The 23790-nt window shown below is 42.7% G+C and overlaps 1 protein-coding gene and 1 long non-coding RNA gene across 3 annotated transcripts; one reads left to right on the top strand and one right to left on the bottom strand.

Moving 5' to 3' along the window:
- Window positions 1-3269: 3269 nt before the first annotated feature.
- On the top strand, window positions 3270-21395 carry LOC127006176 (wolframin-like). Of its 2 annotated transcripts, XM_050875728.1 has the most exons (8): window positions 3270-4213; window positions 7724-7756; window positions 9793-9903; window positions 10147-10275; window positions 11251-11347; window positions 11780-11882; window positions 12709-14659; window positions 21253-21395. In XM_050875728.1, exons 1-7 carry the CDS (start codon window positions 4129-4131, stop codon window positions 14656-14658), a joined length of 2508 nt encoding a protein of 835 aa, XP_050731685.1. In that variant the 5' UTR covers window positions 3270-4128; the 3' UTR covers window position 14659; window positions 21253-21395. The 2 variants fall into 2 exon arrangements, with proteins under 2 accessions (XP_050731685.1, XP_050731686.1); XM_050875729.1 differs by lacking the exons at window positions 7724-7756; window positions 21253-21395 and having other exon boundaries at window positions 3273-4213; window positions 12709-18928.
- On the bottom strand, window positions 18964-21271 carry LOC127006177 (uncharacterized). Its single transcript, XR_007759137.1, has 3 exons — window positions 19822-21271; window positions 19566-19731; window positions 18964-19518 (listed from the first exon to the last, which is right to left on the bottom strand). It is a non-coding gene; the product is annotated as an uncharacterized LOC127006177 (long non-coding RNA).
- Window positions 21396-23790: the final 2395 nt, after the last annotated feature.

The raw sequence follows: 23790 nt of genomic DNA, 5'->3' as shown, positions 1-23790 counted from the left end.
CGCCAGAGGGCCCCGCGCCGCCGCCATCCCGCCTCGCCAACGGGATTACTTTTCGAGGATTTGTAACCGTTTTTTGCAATTATGTAACACGTTGATTCATTGATTGGTTGATTGATGGTTTATTGTTGCAAAAGACCACAACACCACAACAAAGAAGAAGGGAGGAGCATGGCAATTTGATATGAGTTACATTTTTTTCCCCCATTATATTTTTTTCGTATGTTCCTACCTTGTGGAATACATACATATCTGCTATCATTATAGATATGCCTTTCATAATTTCATTTATATATTTTTTTCTTTTATTTCAGTCTTTTATGCTATTGTGATACGATATAAATCTAAGCATCTCAACACTCTAGTTACCCCTATTATCTTTATTTTCATCGGTAACTAATTTTGTCTAAATCGACAGCTTTGCCAAGATTTATATAAATGTCCGCAAGTGTTCCGCTATCCCTTGTGGCTTGTATCCACCGGCCCGTTATCCCTTAATTCCTCTCACACTTGTCGGAAAAGAAGGAGGAAGATGAAGAAAAAGAAGAAAAATAACCTGTAAGTATTTGGAGGGACGTACCTCAGTTTCTATATATAAAGACATCTATATTAACAGATGCAACACTCCACGATGTCGATAAACAACCCACGAAGCTGATAAGTAAACCCACAGAACCGATAGAAAAATCAAGCAGCTGATTAATCCAACACGGCCGATAACCACCTCAGGGAGTTGATAAATAACGCTCAAAGCTGATAAAGAATCCACCAAGCCGATAAAGTGAAACCAGATCGAACGTTGTATGTGTCCTTGCCTTATCACCGTGGAGCATATGTTGGCAATACCCTGGCCCGGGTCACTGCCCCTAGCTGTTTTTGCCGATGATGCAATAATGCGCGGAGTCGCTGGAATTATATGATAGATCTCGAGGTACTGAATGAGGAAAGGAAGAAATATGCACTCATTATATAGTCGTCAAATCGAGGTTTTTACTGTACTAAACCGTGAACTATCGTCAGGAAACATGTCTATAGTGCGAAGAGTGGAAGATCATTGATAAGAGTAGGAAGAGAAGAACGGGAGTGCCTCGTTTGACACCGGAAGGTACAGATCGAGATGAAGACCCATTAGAGATAGGCGGTGGCTGAAGTGGTAACGTGCTGGGCCCACATTCACCACGTAATGAACGACACGAGTTCGAATCCCCACGCTACCACCTCGGATTTTTGAGTCACCGCCGAGTGGCTTAAAACTACCCACATTGCTGTCCTGAAGACCACCCATCAACCCGGACTCTAGAGGAAACCGTCCAAGAATCAAGGACGAGTTCCTGGGGGCAGCAAGCCTACCGGCACAATAGGCGGAGACGTAGAAAAAAAAAATCAAGAGGCACGCGTTGATCGAGCTGTCTGAGATACTAGATTCTGTGATCCAGTGAAAAATTGGTCCTGGAATATGCCTTCGTATTTTATTCAAAGAATAACTTGTTTGTGTGGGACTATACAAAGGTCCCACTCCTTTGACACCAAATGTTACACCACTGCCCGTGCTTGGAGTGTGGTGCGCGGGCAATGGTGTAACAATACTTTTCACTAAAAAAATACCTTCTAGACGTAACTGGGCACAGTACTATTCTAAAGTCTTGCAACAGGAAAATGAGCTTATGAGCAAATGGATGATTTATGACTGGTGCTACCGTGCTAGTATAGGTGCTGTGCACAACGAAGTATATTCAGAGTTGCCAGCCAGTGGGTAATGGGTCACGGCCCACGAAGCTTGAACTATTCTTTCAATTATCGTAAATTATCTGTCTTTCTCTGGGGCTTGTAACAATTATACTCCAATATAATAAGTGACACTATTGTTAATAAAAATGTAGCTGATCATTCTCGTTGTTTTATATTTTGATAAACGAGAGAAAATATAAATGCTGTCCGACAGCCTGTAGCTCCTCATATAAAATCGTTCTTGCATGAAAGACCTGTGAAATCAAGCAAAATTTGAGGTCTTTAAGAAAAAATTATGTTTACAGTATACAATATTTGTTGAGTAGGCTACCTGCCGTGGGTGTATCGATCAGTGTCGCCTTCGGTGATATTTATCAAAAACATTAGGGCGTCAGGTATTTCGACAACCCCCCCCCCCCCCCAACATTAGGAAAGCCAGGTAATTGTGTCTCAGTGAGGTCACCCGCTTCTGCTCCCAGCATATTATACCCCGCCCTCAACTGACTGCTGGTTGTTGTGTGAGATGAACCAAGACCTTGGGTGGACTCCTTCTGCTACAGGAGCGTGGGCAGGTCGAAGGTGATGACGTTTAAGACCGGGAGGTGGACGCTATTGGACGGAAGCCAATGTCGCACACGGACAAACAACAAAGGAGGCTCGCTTTCTGTCGAGATGCCTGACGCCCAAATTTTTTTATATGAATTTCGTCGAAGGCGATACTTATGCACCCACAGCAGGTAGCCTATACCCCACGAGTCAAGTTCATGCACGGGCCGAGCTCTGGAGGACCAACAAAACAATCCTCTCTTCTTCTTCTTTTGACCTGTTCCGCTTTGTATCTTCCTCCTCCTTATAATTGTGTGGTATGCTGGGATGTGGAAATATCTGGAACAAGTTCCCCGATAAGTCATTCTACAGACTACCAGCTGTGGACAAGAGACAGGGATTGAAAATAGTAGAGAAAATAACACAAGAACACTGAGGGCAATGGTTGACCAGCTGTCGAAAGGTCGCCAACCACTGCATGCCCTCAGTGTTCTCGTGTTCTTTTAAATTCTCGGTAAAGGTCCAGTATAACCCCGGCGCCTTAATTTTGGTCTATTTTCTTCCAAACCTTCACAAAACCCTTTGTATACATATAATACATTAGTAGAAAGTGGCGGACAAATGCCACCTACCCTCAATTAACCCCCACCAAGCTTGGGGACCTGTGGGAATGCGTGGTGGACCTGGCCTCACATGTGTGGGCTAATCGCTGACCAAGCGTACCATCGCTAACCCAGCGTACTGTCGCGCTAACCAAGCGTACCATCGCTAACCACCCCGAGCCCCGAGCCATGACTCAAGGTCATCCGGGGCTCGGGCTAAAAGGGCCGGGGTATACCCGGCCCTCAGCTCGGCAGCCGTTGGGCTGGGTGTTCTTAAAAAAAAAAAAAAAAAAAAAAAACACGCGTGCCGAACGTGGCACGCACGCGCGTGGTCTCACGTGCGTGGGCTAATCGCTAACTAAGCGTACGTACCATCGCTAACCACCCTAAAACAGCCCCGAGCCATGACTCAAGGTCATCCGGGGCCCCGGCCCTTTCAGCCCGAGCCCCGGGGAACTTGTTTCGTTTATTTCCACACCCTAACATGCCACACAAGGAGGAGGAAGCGATGCAAAGCGGAACAGGTCAAAAGAAGAAGAGCGGTTTGTTTTGTTTGTCCTCACTGGCAGAGCCCCGTTGCGATGTGTGAACAGTTACTCTCGTAACTCTCGATCGTGAACGACGGCTATAGCTGTTATTTCTGATATTAAATTTTGATCGTCAGATTATTCGCAGGATACTCGCATACTTTTCCCTTGAATTCGAATATACTTTGATTTATATCAATAATTATTCGAATACGAATACACCCAAATAAATACGGTATTCGATTGATTGATTGATAGTTTATTGTTAATGTATTCGAATAAGAATATACGTACCGAATACGAATTTAATACTCCATCCCTGTATATCCAAACATGTGCACAATATTCAAACGTGTACAAAACCCAAACATGTGCACAATAACCAAACACACGTGAGGGAGACGGTTTCCAAGCAGTCAGTTTTCCATCCATTTCTCCGGGCAACCAACCATCCGTTTCAAACACGCACAGAAACCCCCCAAAACCTTTACGACTTCTCTCAAAAACGTTATCTGCCCAATCACAGTGCTCATTACCACCACCCATCGCTCCAGACCTGACCTTTAACACCCCAAAAGAGGTCAGGTGAGTCATGCGTGGGTGGCGGTGACCCTGGGGGAGCAAGAGACAGGTGGGCAGGGAGCGAGGCGGCGGCGGCGGTCACAGTAATGGCTTTTTCCTGTTGATTCTTCGCCTGTTCGTGTGTCCCTTCTTGCCAGGTGGAGGTGATGGCTGCCACACTACCCACGGAGAGCGAGGCATCCCAGCAGGAGGCCGGCAGGAGAGGTGCACGCAAGCAATGGAGTGTGCACGGTGAGTGGTCAACCCGCACTGCCTGTCACCTTGCACACACACACACACATACACATACACACACACACCTGTCACCTCGTCCCCATCCCAACAGCCCTCAAGCCCCTGGTGACTCATTGCAAACCCAACCATCTTCAGCATTTTTACAGAAGTACACCCGTCTCGCTGCCAAGGACATGATGGTGCCATAGGAAGTATTATATTCACATGGGACACACTGATGTATTGCTTTACTGTTGGAAATCACTTGTTCATGAGATAATCTAACCATATGGTCTGGGGGGATGTATCAAGGGATTTGTTTGTGTTAATCGCATTTTGGCAGCAGAGAATGGGTCAGGTTGGGTTAGTTTAGATTGATTTATTTAAGTTAGGTTAGGTATTGTTAGATTTAGTTTAGCTAGATTTGATTGGGTAAAACTCCAGTCTTACACCCACCTCACTCAGATGGTTGGCACTTTTTTCCTATAGAATTAATATGTAATCTAATCATCTTTTGTTATAGCTGAAGTACATGTTTCTGAGATGATAATTGTTTTTACACTTAATCTTACTACTGTCTGACACTTCACACCATGTTTTGCTGAGTTACCAGTTCTCGCTCATCACCGCAGCAACACGTCGCTTCTACTTGCGATGGAACGAGTTACAATCAAGTATCAAAATTAATTAAATAACAAATCTAATCTAAACTTGACTAATTGGTGGGGGACTTCACTCCCCCTTGACCTCCCCAACATTTTAGTGAATGAAAAAGAGTTGCAGAAATGATTAGCTTGCGAAAGAATCAATTCAAAGAAATGTTGAAGAGCACATTGAGATCTATCAGGAAAAAAATTAGTATCAATCTCCTAAGTATGGTTGGTGTTTAACAAATAATACTTTTAGTTGTTTATAATAAGTATACAGTCATACCTTGGTGTACAAGCTTAATTCGTTCTGGAATTTTGCTCGCATGCCAAAAAACTCACAAAACAAAATGAACGTGCACTGTAGTGCTGAAAACACAAAGATTGCACACTAGAGTAGAAACGCAAATGGACTTGTGTATGCGGGTGCTACCTCTGCGAGTGTACAACGTGGAATGGGATCCCATGGGGCCCATTCCCATTGTTTTCTACTCAGAGCGCTCTCGTCTTGTGTTGAACATAGGGAACCCATGCTCGCGTCTTTAACTTGTACAAACAGGATGCTCATACACCAAGTCACCGCTTGTAAACCAAAGCATTTTTAATGATTTTGTTTTTGCTTGTAAATGAAAACACAGACCGCCGCCATGTTCCGTCCTGCGCTGCGTCTTTGCGCCGCCCCACACTGCATGCCAAATAAATTTTAACTAACCATACCTAACTTTACGTAGCCTACCTAACGGGTGGGCTTCGCCGACCTCGACCTACGCTCATGTCTTTGACTTGTACAAAGGGACACGCCAGCCCTTGTCGAAAGATTGACTTGATCGACCAGGCTGACATCAGCCGACAGAGTTGGTCTATCGGCATCCTCCCCTCCCCTTCATGAGCCGTTACCCAGCAAGTGTCTGTGGTCCCTCCTCGGAGGGACTGTATGCGCTTGACCCTGAGAGCCTCCATATAGCCCATGTCCCCACCCTTGAGATGGCGAAAAAAAAAAAGCGTCATGTCAGCATAAATTTTTGTTTGGGATTTGAGAGGTTTTTGGATTTTGGAATTTTGGATTAAGGATTCTCAACCTGTACTTAGATCTTATCATACTATTCACCCTTCAGTGCCTTTGAGTGTGTGGTCTGCTTTGCCATTTACACTTTAATGAGCAGTTTACCTGGCCATTTACACTCTGGCGTGTTGATTACTTCAGTGATATAAACTTCATCATCATAATCAAAATCATAATTAGATAATCATCACAGTAAAAGTATTGACAGTCAGAGCCTTCTTTGACAGCAAAGACTCAAGGACCATCAATTCTACTCCATGATTCCTTTTTTTGTGCATTTGTATCATCTGCAGAGAGAGGAGCAGTGTTACCATACAGTATTCTCCTACCATTGTATTTCTATTGATCAGTGATTCTTGCCTTGTCAATCTGAATGGGCTTATTGTTATTCCTAACCATCTCACTTTGTTAACGATAAAAAACAATGGCTCCAAACACCTCTCAGCACGTATTTTACCTGTCAGTTATATTTCTGGAAGTCGTCCCTGTTAGTCGCCCCTCCACGGTGAAGTATTTAGCATGCCTAACTATGAATCAGCTGGCATGTGTTTGATTCCTTCCCCAGGCAGTCAGTGTGCAGCTCACCCAGCTGCTCATCCTCCCATTTGGGCTGGTTGACAAATGGGTACCCAGGGAAACATGGGGAAGGTAAACTGTGGTGTCCCAAATGGTATGTTGACCCTGTGTCTCAGGGTAATGGGCTATTTTTCACTATGGGCTGAAGGGCCAATGCAATGGATATGAGTATGTAGGCCACATGGAGCTTTAGCATATGCTCCAAACTTTATTTCCAATGAGTATGTCCATTACTAAAAGGAACATCAGTTTTAAACGTTCACACAATCAGACTGCAGTGTAATTTTTTTGTTGATATCCATATAATGGAAAAATGGGCTTCCTTTCCAAACAGAACATGAAGTTTGGCTGCCCTTTTGAGGACAACAAAGTATGTACCTGTGCTCCTGACTCCTGTCATGCTTTCGCTTTTCTTGCATGACTTTTCCACAATGATGATAAAGGTCTGCTTATTGTGGTTGATCCAGAAGATTGTTTTCACATAAAAATGCAACTGCTGTTTCTTCTGTCAAAGTGACACATCTATAGAAATATTTTAACAGCATTGTAGTGGGTATATGTGTTACAGGTAACTCTCGATTTATGCGAGTATTGTGTCCTTGAAGAGGTCGCGTAAATAAAAAAACAATGTAAATCAAACAAGAGGTTGGTTTCTATCGAAAAATAAATATTCACTTCATTCAGTGGAGAGAGAGAGAGAGAGAGAGAGAGAGAGAGAGAGAGAGAGAGAGAGAGAGAGAGAATATCCATATCACCAAGATATCCACTCAGGCACTCAGCCTCACTCATATAAGGAAGAAATGAGGGACACCATGAGCGACTGGCTAGTATTGGTACTGGTACTGAGCCGTTTGGTACTGGTACCGAGCAGTCTGGTACTGGTACCGTACCGTATAGTTGGTACCGGTACCTGCCCACCCCTATTGTTGAGTAGCGTGGCAGCATGGGTACTGTATTGTTGTTCAAGTGGCGCACGGGAAGAACTGAGCTCAGCTGTGTGGCTGCGGCCCTGTGTGAGTCCAGTTGCGTGAGACATCTGGTGGCCACTCCATAAAATATTGCATATTAGTGAAAAAAACGTGTAAAATTAACATTTATTTGGATTTTTGACCCCGCGTTATTTAAAAAACGCGTAAACCAAATTCGCGTAAATCAAGAGTTACCTGTACGCTGATGTTATCAACTTCAATTTGAGGAGGGTTCTGGTGCGAGTGTTCGTTGATTGCTCTTTTATATCGACAGGTCAGGCGCACTCAGGTCTAAAGGGTAAAAAAGGTAAGCCATTTATAACCATCTATCTCTGCTGTAGTATACAGTCACTGTTATACCCTTAAGAACCATTTTCCCAGGACACAGGGCCGGTGTAAAAGCCGATTCACCACAGTTTACCTTCTCCGAATTTCCCCTGGTACCCATTTATCAACCATCCCACAAAGGAGGATGTACAGCTGGATGACCTGCATGCTATCTGCCCAAGCTGTGATTCACACTCAGGCCTTTGGTTTCATAGCTAGGCACGCTAAGAGCCTAAGTAGAATCATGTGATAACACTGGAATGACTTTGTGTCAAGCCAGTGATTATTCCATGAGACTGATTCAATTACCTGCATTGTCCACAAACATGAACTCTGGTTATACTGGTATGCAGCACGCTACCCAGAAGCTGATTCTGCTCACCGGGTTGTTTCTGTAAGAGGCAACCCTGAGTTTGTAGCTTGAGCAAGCTGATAGATCCTGCCATGAGATACTTTGGTTGGGAAGCGGACCTGCATGGAAATTTGCCTGGAGGGACCCTTGGTCTTGGCATCTTAGGGTGGGCACGGTGCATATGCCCCTTATTGATTCATTGATTACTCTTCTGAACTTGCTAACTGAATGCCTCCACCTATCCCTGACTTTCTACTTTTGATTATCCCTAAACTATCTAAATCCCTTTCACAAGAATTAACCAGCATCTTAATTCTTTCATTCTTTTGCTGGTAAACTCAGGAAAAGCCTTTGTCTGTATTTCCTCCTGCCTATGACTCAAGAGAGGAGTACGTATTAAGACGCCTCTCCAACCGATATTGACCCCATCTTTTTGCCACTCCAACTATCTGCTTTTTACAGTAGTGCCATGTAGTACCATGTAAGGTCACAAAGCTATAATATCAGCAGAGGTCTTGGTAGACAGGTCAGGTCATTGCAAAGCATAGACTGAACACTGGTAAACTGCACACTTAAATAGCACTCATGTTTGTTTATACATTATTTCTGTTGAAAATGACTCGTTTGTGAGATTTTAACGGCTAATTTAGTGCTGACAGGTTATCATATCAGCTGTTATTACTTATTAGTTTAACAGCAACAGATTCCTATCCTTAATAGTGAAATGTTATTTTAGTAGCGATAGGTTACTATCTGCTAGGTTCAGGTGGGGCTCTGCTAGTATGAGAAAGGTTACAGCACACAGATTCAGTGGTGGTGAGGTTTGTCATCTTGAACTGGGTGTAGTTCTGAATATATACCAAAATGGCTACTTTGTGATTCTGCTGTGTTGTATTTCCTCTTACCTTCGACTTGAACTCTTTCAAGAGGGGGGTATCAGGACACCTCTCCTCCCGAAATTGATCTCTCTTTTTGGCCACTCCTCTGTACTCTATTCAGGAGCAGTAAGTAGCGGGCTTTTTTATTTTTCATTATAGTTTTATTTTTGTTTATGCCCTTGAGCTGTCTCCTTTGCTGTAAAAAAAAAAAAGCTCATCACTTTTGTAACTTTTTTCAGTTCATAAGAAAACTCAGTATGTACAAGAATCATGTTTAACCAAAAATTATTTGTCCGTCTTTCTAAAATAGAGCACTCAGGTCAGCCAAATTTTTATTGTTGGGCCTAGGTTGATGATTTGGTGGGGCTAGTTTAATAATCTGGTGAGGTTTGGTTAATGCTATGGCGGTGATAAGGAACTATTTGGTAGCTACAGGTTGCTGACTTACTGCTCTCTGTTACTAATTCAGTGATCCTCGGTTACTATCCATTAGGCCATGTTAGGCACTCAAGTTTGGGAACTTTAAAAACTTCTTACTCTCAAAGGCAAGGGAATTCATAGTCTCTCAAAACACACACACACACACACACACAAAGAAAAAATCATCATTAAAAAAAATATAGAATTTGTGATGGGATGACTTTCCAAAACTAACAACCAGCTAAGATAAATGAATAATTGAGAAAATTGTAATAATTAAAAAATTACAGAATATAGTTCAAAAACTAAATTCCTCCCTTGATGCAATGCTTGGAGATGATGCTTATATACTTATTTACTTTCCAGCCGGGGGACCGAGGGGCTTACTGAGACGGATGCGGAGTCAGCTGGCAGAAGATGGATGTCCGGACAGCCAGCTGGTGATGGGACGCACCCTCCTTGAGCAGCTGGGCCAGGGTGAGGCGATGCGTGGGGTGCAGATAAGAGAGAGGTGTTGGAGAGGTGTGGGTGATTGGTGCAGGTGATGTGCTGATGGGGAAGTGGCAAGGGACCATGAGAGAGAGAGAGAAGAGAAGAGAAGAGAGAAGAGAGAGAGAGAGAGAGAGAGAGAGAGAGAGAGAGAGAGAGAGAGAGAGAGCACTGATGAAAAGCTAATATTAGTAACAACAGTAACATGTGTTTCTCTCGCCATCCATGCAGACGGGGATGGCGGGGGCGGTGATGAAGAGGAGGACGGACGTCTGGCGGTGTTCTGGCTCACCCGCGCCTCCCTCCAGGGCAGTGCAGAGGCCACACACCTCCTGGAGCAGTGTCTCAACAACAACATCGGTGAGCTAGAGTTTAGTCTTGCCTTAATCTTTTTTTATTATTATTTGTGTATTGTATATGGCTAAAGTTTGTTAATCCTTTTTTTTTTCTCTTCACACCGGAGTTCAGAGCTTTATTTCAGGTTATAGACAGTCCTCACGTTACAACATATCGTCACCCTCATAAAATAATCGCCTAAGTCATTTTTCAGCAATTTCCAGGTTTTTCTCTACATCAATTTTTTAACATGCGACTGACATTTTTGTGTAGTTGCCTTCGTCATTCAGGGTTTGAGTGTTCTAGAATTGGCCTTTTCGTTTCTGCCCAAATCTTAAATGACAGTTCTTTTCTGATTTCCTGTAAAGTAGAAAATAATGACAGGCGGTTTGTTTACGTAGGTGACGATATATGACTTATGACCGCTTTTAGTTATGACAACACCAGTAATATTAGTAATTCTTGGTAAAGTAATATGTTGATGTCTCAAATATCCCGCCACAAGTAGAGCAGCTGTTTGTTCGCACAGCACTCCAGCACCTCCCCTCCCACCCCCACCCTGCCGCCATCCTCAGTCCTCAAGTGCTGGTCCCACCGTAGCCGGCCTTGGGTAAGGCAGGAGGGGGGAAGGGTGGGTGCAGTATGCCCTCATATAGTGATTGATTGATAATTTCCCACCTTCAGGAATTCAGGCTTCTTTTTAAGTTTAATTTCCTACCTTCAAAAACTTAGACTTGTTTTTAAAGTTAATTTCCTACCTTCAAGAATTCAGACTTGTTTTTAAGTTTAATTTCCTACCTTCAAGAATTCAGGCTTGTTTTTTGGGGGATTTATTTCTTCTTTGCTTGAATTCAGAATGTGTATTTTTCTAACATGAATTTATTTCTCTCTCTCTCTCTCTCTCTCTCTCTCTCTCTCTCTCTCTCTCTCTCTCTCTCTCTCTCTCTCTCTCTCTCTCTCTCTTTTTCCCCCCCTCTCCCCCTTTTGTTCCCGGGTCAGGTATCTGCGAACACAACTACCACGAGGTCCAGGAGTGTTTGTCTATGGACCTGCAGGAGAAGCTAGCAAGAAGGGCCGCCCGATTACTATTCGCCAGGTAGGTGATAATTGCAGCAGTAGTAATAGTGGTAGACAGGAGCTGCCTTGTATAGCCCAGCTGGCCTCTTGCAGACTCCTTACGTTCTTATGTTCTTATGTTCTAATGCTTGGTGCCAGGGTGGTTGGTATAGTGAAATCAGATTGCCGAGACCGTCTTAGCGTTAGCTCTGGCTCCTGCGGTCCCTTTCCTTCTCGCCGGTCTGCCACACAGTCCCAACACCTATCCCATCTTCTCATATGTTACTTATAGCGTGGTGGGACTGTGTAGCTGAGCGTCAGGGAAGGACAGAACCACCGGGAGACACTGCAAAAACAATCCCGCCAACCTGGTTTCGCGATAGAGGCGGTATAAGTGAGAGAGAAAGAGAGATTCATTTACCTCCTGACCCACCTCCCCACCCACCTATCTACCTGTCTCTTGTTTTTCCAGTATAAACGACGGGAACGAAGCTGTGACCTCCAATGCCCTCGTTAAGAAGGTGAAACAGGTGCTGAGGAAAGATGACGAGGGGTGCCAGGAGAGCAAGGAAGAGGTGAGGGTGAGGAGAAGAGAGGAGGGGGGGGGATGAGAATGAAGGAATGGGAGGAAAAAGAAGAAAGGAAGGGAGGAGGTGGAGGGAATGGGATGAAGAAGAGAAGAAAGGAAGGAGGAGGAGGAGGAGGAAGGAAAGGGAGGCAAAAGAGAAGAAAGGAAGGAAGGAGAGAAGATGAGGAGGAAGGAATGGGAAGAGAAAGAGAAGAAATGGAGGAGGAGGAGGAAGAAAGGAAGGAAAGAAGGAGAGAGGAGGAGGAAGGAATGGGAGGACGATGAGAAGAAAGGAAGGAAGGAGAGAGGGAAGAGGAAGAAGGGAAGGAAAGGAGGAGGAAGAAGGGAAGAAACCAAGGAAGGAAGGAGGAAGAAGGGAAGAAACCAAGGAAGGAAGGAGGAAGAAGGGAAGAAACCAAGGAAGGAAGGAGGAAGAGAAGGGGAGAGGAGGAGGAGACAAAGAAGTGTACCAAATCATAAGTCAAAGAAGGAAAAATAACGTATATAATAAAAGTAATAACAATAATAACAATAATTATAATGATAGGATTTTTTTATGAATGATTCCTCACCACCAAGAAACCTGAGCCAAGAAGCAGCGGCAAACAGAAATGACAATAATGGCGTACAATTTACACGCATAAACGTACCCCCATCTCCCCCACCCACTCTAGCCGTGATACATTTGACTGAAGAATACACTTATGCCCCCAAAAAGGTAGTTAGCATCCATGTCAAAGTCAACCTCTTAGTAAACCTGTCAGGAGAAAAATAGCTGGAAGAAATTAGACAAGAGTATTAAATGGTATCGATAATGAATTTCTTTCCAACAGAAGTCCGACAGTAGCAGCGGCAGCACCCTGGAGGAGCTGTATGGGGGCGAGCGATTCTTAGAGGACCACATCATCTCTGCAGCTGTTCTCTACCACCAGGGCCACATCCCCCCCCTCCATCACCTTCTGGACCTGCCCCTCACCTTCACATGCACTCCTACCCCGCAAGGCACTCTGGCCAGGGCGGTCCGCTGGCCACTCGACCTACTCTCGGCTCTTTACATCGCTTGGTTACGCTTTATTGCCATTTCGTTGGCTAAGCACAGCAGGAAATGTGTGGCGACGTGTGGTCCAGTGGCCTTAGTGCTCACGTTTGTGCTGTGTTATGTGTCCGGTCCTTATGTGTTGGCTTGTGGCCGTGCACTGCCTGTTGTGATATTCTGTGGGTCATTTGCTGTCATGGTTACCTCAACAGCCCTCGTTCTACTTGACCGACAGAGACTTGGGTGCCTAAGGGTGTGGTCAGCTGTCTTCTCACACTTCTGCCCTGAGCTGGATGTGGCAGGGGCTGAGAGGAGGTTTGAGTCTCGCTGTTGGCGGCCTTACGTTCTTTTATGTGCGTCTGTTCTCGTGTACGTAAGTGCCACGCCGCTGGTGCCACACACGCTCACGGTTGCCTTTATGCCAGTCATGTGCCTGTGTAGCGGCCTCATGTTCTTCTTGGGTGTTGAATGTGTCGCTGTCTGGCACTTCATCTCCCTTGCGCTGTACCTTATGGCTCTCAGGCCGGAGGTGTATGGGTGGGTGGGTGCGGCACTGCAGGGCGTGGGTCTTGGTGGGTGGTGGGTAGAGGGGGCAGCCATGCAGGTGTGGGGGGCAGTGAATCTCCACTTGGGTATTGGCACACTTCTACACCTGCTCTGGCTCAGTTTGCAGGTGTGTGTAGGAGTGGTCAGAGGCCCCAAACACTTGCCCTCACACCTGGCCAGCCTCATGTGGGCTCACCTGGCATTTGTAGGCTCAGTTGAGGTCACGGAGCCACAAGATCTCATTTACCCGGTGGTCTCATGGCTGGCACTCATTTTGGTGCCAGCATGTGTGTCTGTGGGTGTCGTTGTCCTGCCAGTGTTGCTCTGTGTTGCGTTGGCCAAACTCGGTGTTGGTCAGGACACATTAATGCTGGCGTTCATTTTGGGTGCTTGTGTCACGGCCCTGGCGCAGCGCATGTGGCCTAGGGTGGTTGGTGGAGTGCTCCGTGTTGTGGTGGTGTGTGCTGGCGTTGTGGTGCTGCTCAGACCCAGTGCTGTGTTGGCCCCAGTCTCCACACCATCACAGCACTCCCCCCTTCTCTGGGATGCGTACAAGAATGTGTGTCTGCCCTCCAACAACGCTCAGGCTGAAAACGTGCATGTGTGTGCGCCTCTGCTGGGCACTGCGGTGAGGTGGCGAGGCTCAATTATACAGACAGATGTAACACAGGTCAGAAACTTGCCCCAAACAATGATCTTATACTTACCGTCATTCCTGGAGGTCCCAGTGAAATGCTACCTAGGCCAGAGAGCACCCGAGTGTCCAACTAAGGTTAAGGAAGACAGAACAGAACTAGACGAGAGGTGTGAGGTGATTCGCACTGCTCTCGGTCCGAGTGGCTGCTCCCTGCATGAGTGGAATGAGTATGAGTTTGTCATCGCACTCAAAATGCAGTCATCCTATTGGAAGTTCGGTAGAGGCGAGGGAGAGGTGAGCCTACGCGCAGATGACACCTTTACGCATTTTGTTCTGGGTCTACGAGAGGGTGACATGGTGGAATTTACAGCAACCATGTCAGCTGGCATAGGGACCAGCCGCCTCACCCTCACGTTATCAGCCATCAAGTGCATAACCTGTAAACTTGCCCCTGTTGATGCCGCCACCGCCTCCACGACCAACACAGCCCTTCACTCCGACAGCCTAAGAAAAGCTGGGAAATACGCCTTCAACTTCTTCCTCGCTCCAACACTCACTGTCTGAGGTACCTGATCATGTTTGTGTTGTGCAGTCCTGTTTGGGTTAGGGTGTGTTCTGTAGTTTGCACTCTCCATCTGACTAGTACTTACATTGGGAAGGACTAGAAAACTGAAGTATCTGTCTGTGTATCTATACTCTGATGCCCAATCCTTCAGCTTCTTCAGTAGGGGTGGTGATGACAGAAGTCTTTCCATTTGCTCTTATCTCTACACTCAGTCCTTGCATTCTCCAGTTCTCTCATTCTCCCATCCCCTCCTTCTCTCTACTTATTCCTCCCTTTTTACTGTGAACTGTCCTCTGGCACTCACAATATCAATCTTACTCTCGGAGACTTCATTCTTTTCCACAGACTCCACCTTTGTATTCTTCAGTTCTTGCATTCTTTCATCCTCTCTCAAGTATTTCATCCCCATATCCTCACTGGGGGTCATGCTGGACCAGCCCAGGTTGAGAAACACTGCTTCAGAGAATTAGATAGGGGAGACAGGACAGGGTTTGTGTTCGTGGATGATTTACTTGTATCTTCACGGAGCTGGTGTGTTGAAGAGCTGTAGAGAATGGTTCTGTGTGTGTGTGTGTGTGTGTGTGTGTGTGTGTGTGTGTGTGTGTCATACTAACTAACACAAGTGATATATGTCACAGGCTTACCTTTTGTAATGAAGGTAACTTGTATGTGTATATAAAAAAGCTTTAATACGCTTCACTAAATAACAAAATAACCCCTTTACTGGAGGGACTGGTGCAAAATAGAGCTTTAACAAAAACTCAAAGAACCACTTCAACAGCCACACCATCAGTTACCTGCCTCAAGGCACAAACAGACTAATGCTGTAGAACCATGTGAATTATGGCTAAACTTTAGTCTTTGAGTGTTGGACCAGAAAAAAGGGGAAGGAAAACTGGCAAACAAACCTGAAAGGATCTTAGTTTGCAAAATCGAGTCCTATATGTATATTTATAAATTTGATGTGATGATTTTCCTCTATGTCCCACCAGAAGGAAAGAAATCATGGGCTACAGAGACGTGGAGAATGAGAGCACAGCACAAGATGTTGATACAGAGAGATGAGCAAGGGGTCTAAAGAGCATATGAGAGATAGTGGTCTGTCCCACAGGTCTTGGATGGAAGTCATGCTGTAGGAAGGTGGGAACCCAATTTGCCGTGCCATTTCCAGTTATAGAGTCATCCCTATGTATGTAGAGGTTTGGTTCTAAGCAGTCACTCGCAAGTCCAGGATATATACATGTAAGGTGGAACAATTCATGTTGTACAAATTGGTGACATTCACTATCTTTTCACCTTGCTCTGCTTTCTCTATTATGTCTACATGTTTTTCCGTTGTGAGGGCCGGCACTTCTTACCACTACCACCTGTACTTAACATCAGACATATCGGGGGTATAATAATCACAAATAACACTGAATTTGTGGAGTGAGCAGAAGCACAGGTATGAATGATGCCACTAGAGTAATGTACTGTTGTTCACAACTCGGCGCTGCCCGTGCTACATTGTCGCCACCACGCCGTGGACTGCAATCTAAACCTTAAGCCCCAAATTTCAACGTCAGGGCAAATTGTTTGTATTAACGAAAGTTCACAACACAAATGTTTGTATATAAGGGAGTCTGTACCTTCTGTCATGTGATAAAAAAAAAAATGCCTCCGAGTCTTCTTGTGTGTTCGAAAACTACCTCTCAAAAACTGGCTCTATTTTGTCTTATTCTGAAAATTATCTCGTGTTATTATATGAGGCGGTGGGTGGAGGAAAGTCGCACAAACCCGTTGTGAGAATTTCGTTTTCTGTGTTCCAGAAGTCCTCACTCTTTGGTCTGTGGTCACTGGACACTACATTTCTTCACTGAGAAAATCACAGCCAAAACTTGTCACGTCAGAGCCACAGACTCTTGCTTAACTCTACCCCCTTTCAGAGGAGAATCGTATGAGGCTTCTCATGTGTGTAAAACGTGGCTGCGTTCAAAACCTCCACCTTCTGAAAATATAAAGCTTTCTGCAGCTTTTGACAACAAAATGAAGGAAACATCATGACTGGCTCCTGAGTAATGGCTGAACAAAAATGAATAACTGGTGACTAGAAATGAAGGACAAGTGATCGGAAATGCAACTGTAGTGTGTGTTCCTATAAATGTCACTTTGCCTCTCATGTCACTCCTTTGCCCTCTGTCTCATATGTAGACTAAAAAAGTGCCATCATTCACCTTATGCTCAAAACTGCCTTATAGTATAGTTTGCTTGTATCCTCAAATCTGTCTTTTACTTGAGCCCTGAGAAAATTGGCTGCATTCTAACTCACTCTTAAAACTAATTCACAGACCCAGGCACCACAAACGCAGACCACGCCATCAGTTTAATTTCATTCTGGGTACCATTAGAGGATTTTATTTAGTGTGTAGTGTGACTGTCCTCATAATCAAACACTTAAAAGTCATATCTATCTAGTTACTCATCCACTGCTATGATACCTTTATTTATTGTATTGTGGCTAGCAGCAAATGATCTTACGAGTTTTGCCAGAATGAAGTAAATAAAGATATGATGGTAGTGGAGCTCTTTGCCTCTGAATAACAGCTTCCTTCCCTTCTGTCGCTGCCACACACCCCTTTCCCTCCATGCACCTTGTCCCTCCCTCCCTCCTCTCACCCTCCTTCCCCCTTATTCCCCCCATTCATCTCATCTTCAGGACAGAATGTAGGTAGTTTTAAGCCACTCAGCGATGATTGAGAAAACACGTGATTCACTTAAACAAACTCATCAGCCATTTCCTCTGCCTTGACGTTCGCCGAGACAGAGATGCAATGTCATGGCGGCTGTTTGGTGATGTTTCACTTAGATTTAGGTTCCGAGCATCTAGTCTGGTCAAGAGTCTGTGGTCTGATCATTTTTCTTATCCTTCCCTTCCTCCATCTTCATTTCCTCATCTTCCTCCTCCTCCTTCTCTTCCTTCTTCTCCTCCTCTTCCTTCTCCTGCTTCTCCTCGGCCTCCTTCTCCTCCTCTTACCCTCTGCAAACTCAAACGCTTACCGGTATATTATTCTTATTTGTATGATAAAAAAACGCATTGTGTTTTGCTTGTGTGCTCAAAACTAGCTTAATTTTACTTGTATATCCTCATAATTGCAGCTTATATTTTCAAAACCATCTAGAATTAAAATTTGTGAGCTCAAAAACTAACATCACACTAACATATGCTCAAATACTATCTTCTATTTTTTGCTTGTAGTACTATGCTCAAACTGGCCCAATTTTACCTGTGTTCTCTAAAATCTGCCTTTACTCAACTTTCATTCCCAGTGTTATCTAGTATTATAGATTTTGTAAGCTTGTACACTCTAAGCTGCCTTGCAATATGTATTTTATAACTTCTTTGTCTTAGGTTTATGCAACGACTGAGTTGTTATCCTTATTGGTGCTTTGTGTGTGTGTGTGTGTGTGTGTGTTCTGCCTTTCTGTGTGTCTGTCTTTGTTTCTGTCTCTGCCTGTCTGTCTCTTTTCGTTTCAGTGATAGGTTGTCGACTTCGGTAAAAGTGGATGTTTTTTGGTCTCAAAGCGCACACACTCAAATACATACACAAACATGCAATCACTTGTGTCCATACCAACCTAACGTACAAATTCAGGAGCTCGGAGACGAAGGTAATCTCGGAATACTCTCGACGCTGATGTATCTTATCTCACGGCACGATGTATTGGTGGTTGTGTGTGGCTTGGTGATGTAGTGTTCACGATCTTTGATACTGAAGTAATTGTAGGTAGTGGCTGTTTTTTGTTTCCTTTACTTGATATTTTTCTTTTATGTTCATTTTATTTTTTACATTCATTTTTTTATTTATTTTTGGTTCAGTGGCATTGTTTTCCTTCATCACTATTTATCATGAACATTTTTTCTATATACCCTTTTTTTTCCCTCGTCGTGTTCTAAATCAATGACGTTTTTGCAGTTTGAAGTTTTGCTTTGTTTAGTAAAGTCTTGGAATGCGCATTGTTTTCCTTCCACATTTTTTCTTGATGTTTTGCTTCAGTGAATTTTTGCTCTGCTTTATTTTTCTCTTTACAGTCTCTTTTGTGTCTCGGTTTAGTGAAGTCTTGGTCTGTGCACTGTTTTCATTCCTTCATATTTCTCCTTCACTTGACATATTTCTCTTTAGGTATACATTTTCAAATTTTACTTATTTTTTTGCTTTGTTTTTTTTTGGGTTGGTTTTGGTGTGACATTGTTTTTCATTCATCACTATTTATCGTGGAATTTTTTTAAATATATAGTACATTATTATTATTATCATTTTTTTTTTTTTACATTTTCTCATCATGTTCCATTGATCTCGTTTCTTCTGCAGCTCGGCCTTGTTTTAGTATATCAACAGTCTGGTCTGTGTACTGTTTTTCCGTCTACAGTTTTGTCATATTGGGTTTTACTAACATCTTGGTCTGTGGTGTATTTCCTTCCTTTATATTTCACACATAATTTTCTGCTGTTTATTTAATTTTCCATATTCTGTTTTGTCATGTTTTGGCTAAGTTATATCTTGTGGTCTTTGCACTGTTTTTTCCTATCAACTTTTATATTTTATTTTTTTATTTTTTCAGTAATGTGTCAAGCTAACTGCATATATTTGTTTTACCTTTGTCAAAATTATTATATACTTATGTTTTGGTTTTGTGAGGTTGATATATGCACAGTTTTTCCTTCTTATGTTGATTTTCCATATTTTTCCTGTCTGTGTCAAGGCCAGCGTCACCCAGCACATGTTCTGGCATCTCTTAGTGCTCTGCCAGTAGGAGAGCATTTTTGGGTGATGTGTCGGGTCACTCTGCACCTCATTCCTTTGACTCACCATGATACTCACCTTACAAAAGTGTGTCACAATTAATCATACTTTCCCTGTTTACTCACCTTACAAAAGTGTGTCACAATTAACCATACTTTCCCTGTTTACTCACCTTACAAAAGTGTGTCACAATTAACCATACTTTCCCTGTTTACTCACCTTACAAAAGTGTGTCACAATTAACCATACTTTCCCTGTTTACTCACCTTACAAAAGTGTGTCACAATTAACCTTATTTTCCTTGTTTACTCACCTTACAAAAGTGTGTCACAATTAACCTTACTTTCCTTGTTTACTCACCTTACAAAAGTGTGTCACAACCATACTTTCCCTGTTTACTCACCTTACAAAAGTGTGTCACAATTAACCTTACTTCCCTAGTTTTACCATTTTCAGGTCATCAAGATTATGAAGAATAACTGCATTTTTCTGGTTCTCACTAAGACATTTAGCCAACCTCAGTGTCACATAATACCTTAGTCCTCTTGTTTAAATTGTATAGTCACTGCACATCTCTTTCTTTTGTCCCATCTTGATACTTACCCGACCAAAGTGTCACAGATTACTAAGACACAGTATGAAGAACATGCCCATAGAACTAGACAAATGAAGCAAAATTCAAGTAATACATGACACCTCAGCAAGGCGAGTATCACTGTGAGTCATGAAATAAAGAAAAGGGGCACAGACAGACTAACAGACATACACACAACAGACAGATAGATAGACAAGAAAGCATATTCATTGGTCTGCACATTTATCTTAACCCGGTAGCTGCGGGGATCATGTTTCTTAAAGGCTCCTCTAAGCGAATTAATGAGAGAAATCATCACTCATGTAAATCATTATATAACATATCAGCACATACGTTAGCAGTTTATGCATCCTCTATTTTGGGGGTTTATGCCAAGCCAATAATTTGCCCTGTCGCTGGTACACACTAAAGTCACAAATTTGGCCCGTTGCTGCTACCGGGTTAAGAAGCGTCTGCAGGCATAAAAATACCAAGAGAGGCCAGAAAATGTTCTTGTGTGAAACTGGCTTTACTATTTTCAACCTTACTAAAATGTCTTGTGTGGATAATTATTATTATTATTATTATTATTATTATTATTATTATTATTATTATTATTATTATTATTATTATTATTATTATTATTATTATTATTATTACTTCTAATTATTACCATGTACAAATGTGATATATTTCTACTTTCTAACAGGGGATCACTAAATGTTTCAATAGAATAGTAAGTCATATTTTTATAAACAATATGAAAGAGTGATAATATTACTGTTGACGCAGGTATAATCTCATCAACGCTGAAAAATCTTGCTAGTGTCCAATCATAGTTTGGCAGCTTGTATTGTAAGTCCATCTGTGCTCGGAAGTTTCGCCGATACTCAAGTGACGTTTCAATTTTTTTCTTGTAAGTTTACTTGCTTCTTCACACCTTGTAATGTGTGTTCATCAGTTCGTATGCAGCCATCAAGTTTGCACTCGTATCAAGAGAAAAAGTACTCTGGAAAACTTGAGCTGAGGTGTATAAATTGACTAACATCAAAATCATTATCATCATCATTCAGTATGATTTCACAGCAAGACAAAGGGCCTTTCTCAACACCTATCTGGTTCGCTTGTCTCATGTTAACCTCTAAAGTATAATTTGGAAACTTCAACTTTTTGTATGAGAACTGACTGGAAAATGGCATACAAACTGACAAACACACCCCATTAACCTTGTGTTTCAGTGTGTGTCCCTGTAGCCTACGTGCCAGGGGGTTTCCGTATGGGTGTCATTGTTCCCTACACCCACCTCTGTCATCCTAACCCAGCTAGTCAGTCGCCCAACGCTGCCTCTGTAACAACCAAATAACAGCGAAGAGAGAGAAAGGTTAGTTTTTTCTTTATCCTGTCGAGAGAGAGAGAGAGAGAGAGAGAGAGAGAGAGAGAGAGAGAGAGAGAGAGAGAGAGAGAGAGAGAGAGAGAGAGAGAGAGAGAGAGAGAAAAGTTTGAATTTGTTTAAGTAGGAAAATATTTTAGTCCCCCAAACTAGGTGTACTCTTGAAGGCAGGAAATTATACGACGATTTGTTGGGTCATTTTATTATTGGCTTTACTGATTATTATGTACAGGGCCTTCTCACTCATCACTGCTCTTCCTCGACCTCAGTTCATTTACTTGTCCTCTCATTACTTTCATATTTTCAAAAGATTCCTCAAACATTTTCTGTATATATATATTATTTTCAATTGTTTACATTCACACAGGCTTTTCTTCATTATTGTTTTTCTTTTTCTTTTTGCCCTTGAACTGTTTCCTTTGCTGTAAAAAAAACAAAACACCCAGGAACATATACAGACATAGTATACAAAATTATATATGCATGAAAGGAAGAGAAATGCTTAACAATAATGAGTGTACAGTACCCAGACAGTCATATTTAACCCGGTAGCTGCAGAGATCATGTTTCTTAAAGGCCCCTCTAACCGAATTAATGAGAAAAATCATCACTCACGTAAATCATTATTTAATATATATCGGTGCATTTGTGTTCAGTTTATGCATCCTCAATTTTGGGGGATTTATGTCAGGGCAAAAATCTGGCCCGTCACTGATACGCGGTAAAGCCACAAATTTGGCCCGTCGCTGCTACCGGGTTAAGAGTGCACAGCAAAAAAAATATAATAAACAAGGTTGAGGAGTGATGTCGGAAAACTCGGCTTTCTAGACGGAACAAGGTCTGGAATATGTTGCTGGAAGAAGTCATGTGTGCCAAAATATTCACAGTTTTAAAGAGAATATAATAAAATAGTTCAGAGATGACCAGCTTGACTCAGTCACGTAAAAATACAATTAGGTAAGAACTCACACAAACAAGGCAGAAGGCACTGTTTGTAACACACACACACACACACACACACTAGAGAATCAACAGTTGGTTTTCAAGTGTAACAAGCGAAAAAACAAACAAACAAATTGCTTTACACTTCATTACCACAATAGAGAAACTTGCAAACAACCCTAGCACCCCCCCCCCCTCCCTTACCCTCAGCCCTACTTATCAACAATTACAATCACATTAGTTTGTCTACACACTGAGGTCCGTAAACAAACTCATCCTTTCTGAAAGTCAAAATCACACTTTTTTTTTTTTTACCCCATTACCTGTCAACAACTGCACCTTTTCCTTTCCAAAATTGTCAAACCCACCCTTGTCTACACACTAAGATCTGTCAACAATCACTTAATCCTTTCCTGGATCATCAGAATCATCCTTCTTAACACTTAACCCTGTAGCAGTGGGGATCATGTTTCTGTATGGTCCCTCTAAATGAGAAAATGAGAAAAAATCATCACTCACACAAACCATTTCATAATATATATCAAAGCATTTGTGATCAGTTTATGTATCGTCTATTTTGGGGGGTTTATATCATAGCACAAATTTGGCCCGTCGCTGCTACACAGTAAAGCCACAAATTTGGCTCGACGCTGCTACCGGGTTAAGATTTGTAAACCTGCATCTGTTTTTCTTTCCTAAATCCAGCCAAAGCCTTTCACGCCTACACTAAGATGTGTCAACAACGATATTGATCTTTCCCAAAATCATAATCATTCATGTCTACAGTAAGATCTGTAAGCAACCTGATATGTTTTTCTTTTCACTAAAGAAGTCAGTCAGCCTCATTTACAGTAAGGGCCTGGCAGACAACCTTCCTTGACACCTCTATCCCTAAACCTGGTTAAAATCACTTGCCGGGACACTAATATCTGCGAATAGCCACATTTCTCCTTTCTTACAGACATCTTTGTATACATTGGGATCAGTAAACAATGTACTTTTTCTTTCCTTAACCTGGTAGCAGCGGGGATCATGTTTCTTAATGGTCCCTCCAAGCGAGAAAATGAGAAAAAATCACCCCTCACACAGACCATTTCATAATATATATCAAAGCATTTGTGATCAGATTATGTATCATCTATTTTGGGGGGTTTATATCATGGCACAAATTTGGCCTGTCGCTGCTACGTGGTAAACCCACAAATTTGGCCCGTCGCTGCTACCGGGTTAAAAGTAAATAAAAATTTGTTTATGCCATAATACATCCTTACAAACTCCACTTTTCTTTTAAATATCATCAAAATCACTCTTATTGATGTTGAGATTTGAAAACTTTCCTTTTTCTAGATCCAGCCAAAATCACAATTACTTACACTCTCAAATCTGTAAACACTTTCCTCCTTTCCCAAAGTCAAAATCATACTTGTTTTCACTAGTCTGTAAA

This window comes from Eriocheir sinensis, chromosome 32, assembly GCF_024679095.1.
Source record: "Eriocheir sinensis breed Jianghai 21 chromosome 32, ASM2467909v1, whole genome shotgun sequence".
NCBI lineage: Eukaryota > Metazoa > Arthropoda > Malacostraca > Decapoda > Varunidae > Eriocheir > Eriocheir sinensis.
The sequence above is the reverse complement of the archived record's forward strand: the minus strand, read 5'-3'. Positions and strand labels throughout refer to the sequence as shown.

Excerpts from the sequence above, each read along its gene's own strand:
- LOC127006176 (XM_050875728.1), top strand. The coding sequence starts at position 4,129 with ATGGCTGCCACACTACCCACGGAGAGCGAGGCATCCCAGCAGGAGGCC. Across the intron at positions 11,348-11,779 it reads GCCCGATTACTATTCGCCAG|TATAAACGACGGGAACGAAG; the intron begins GTAGGTGATAAT and ends TTGTTTTTCCAG. Across the intron at positions 11,883-12,708 it reads GCCAGGAGAGCAAGGAAGAG|AAGTCCGACAGTAGCAGCGG; the intron begins GTGAGGGTGAGG and ends TCTTTCCAACAG.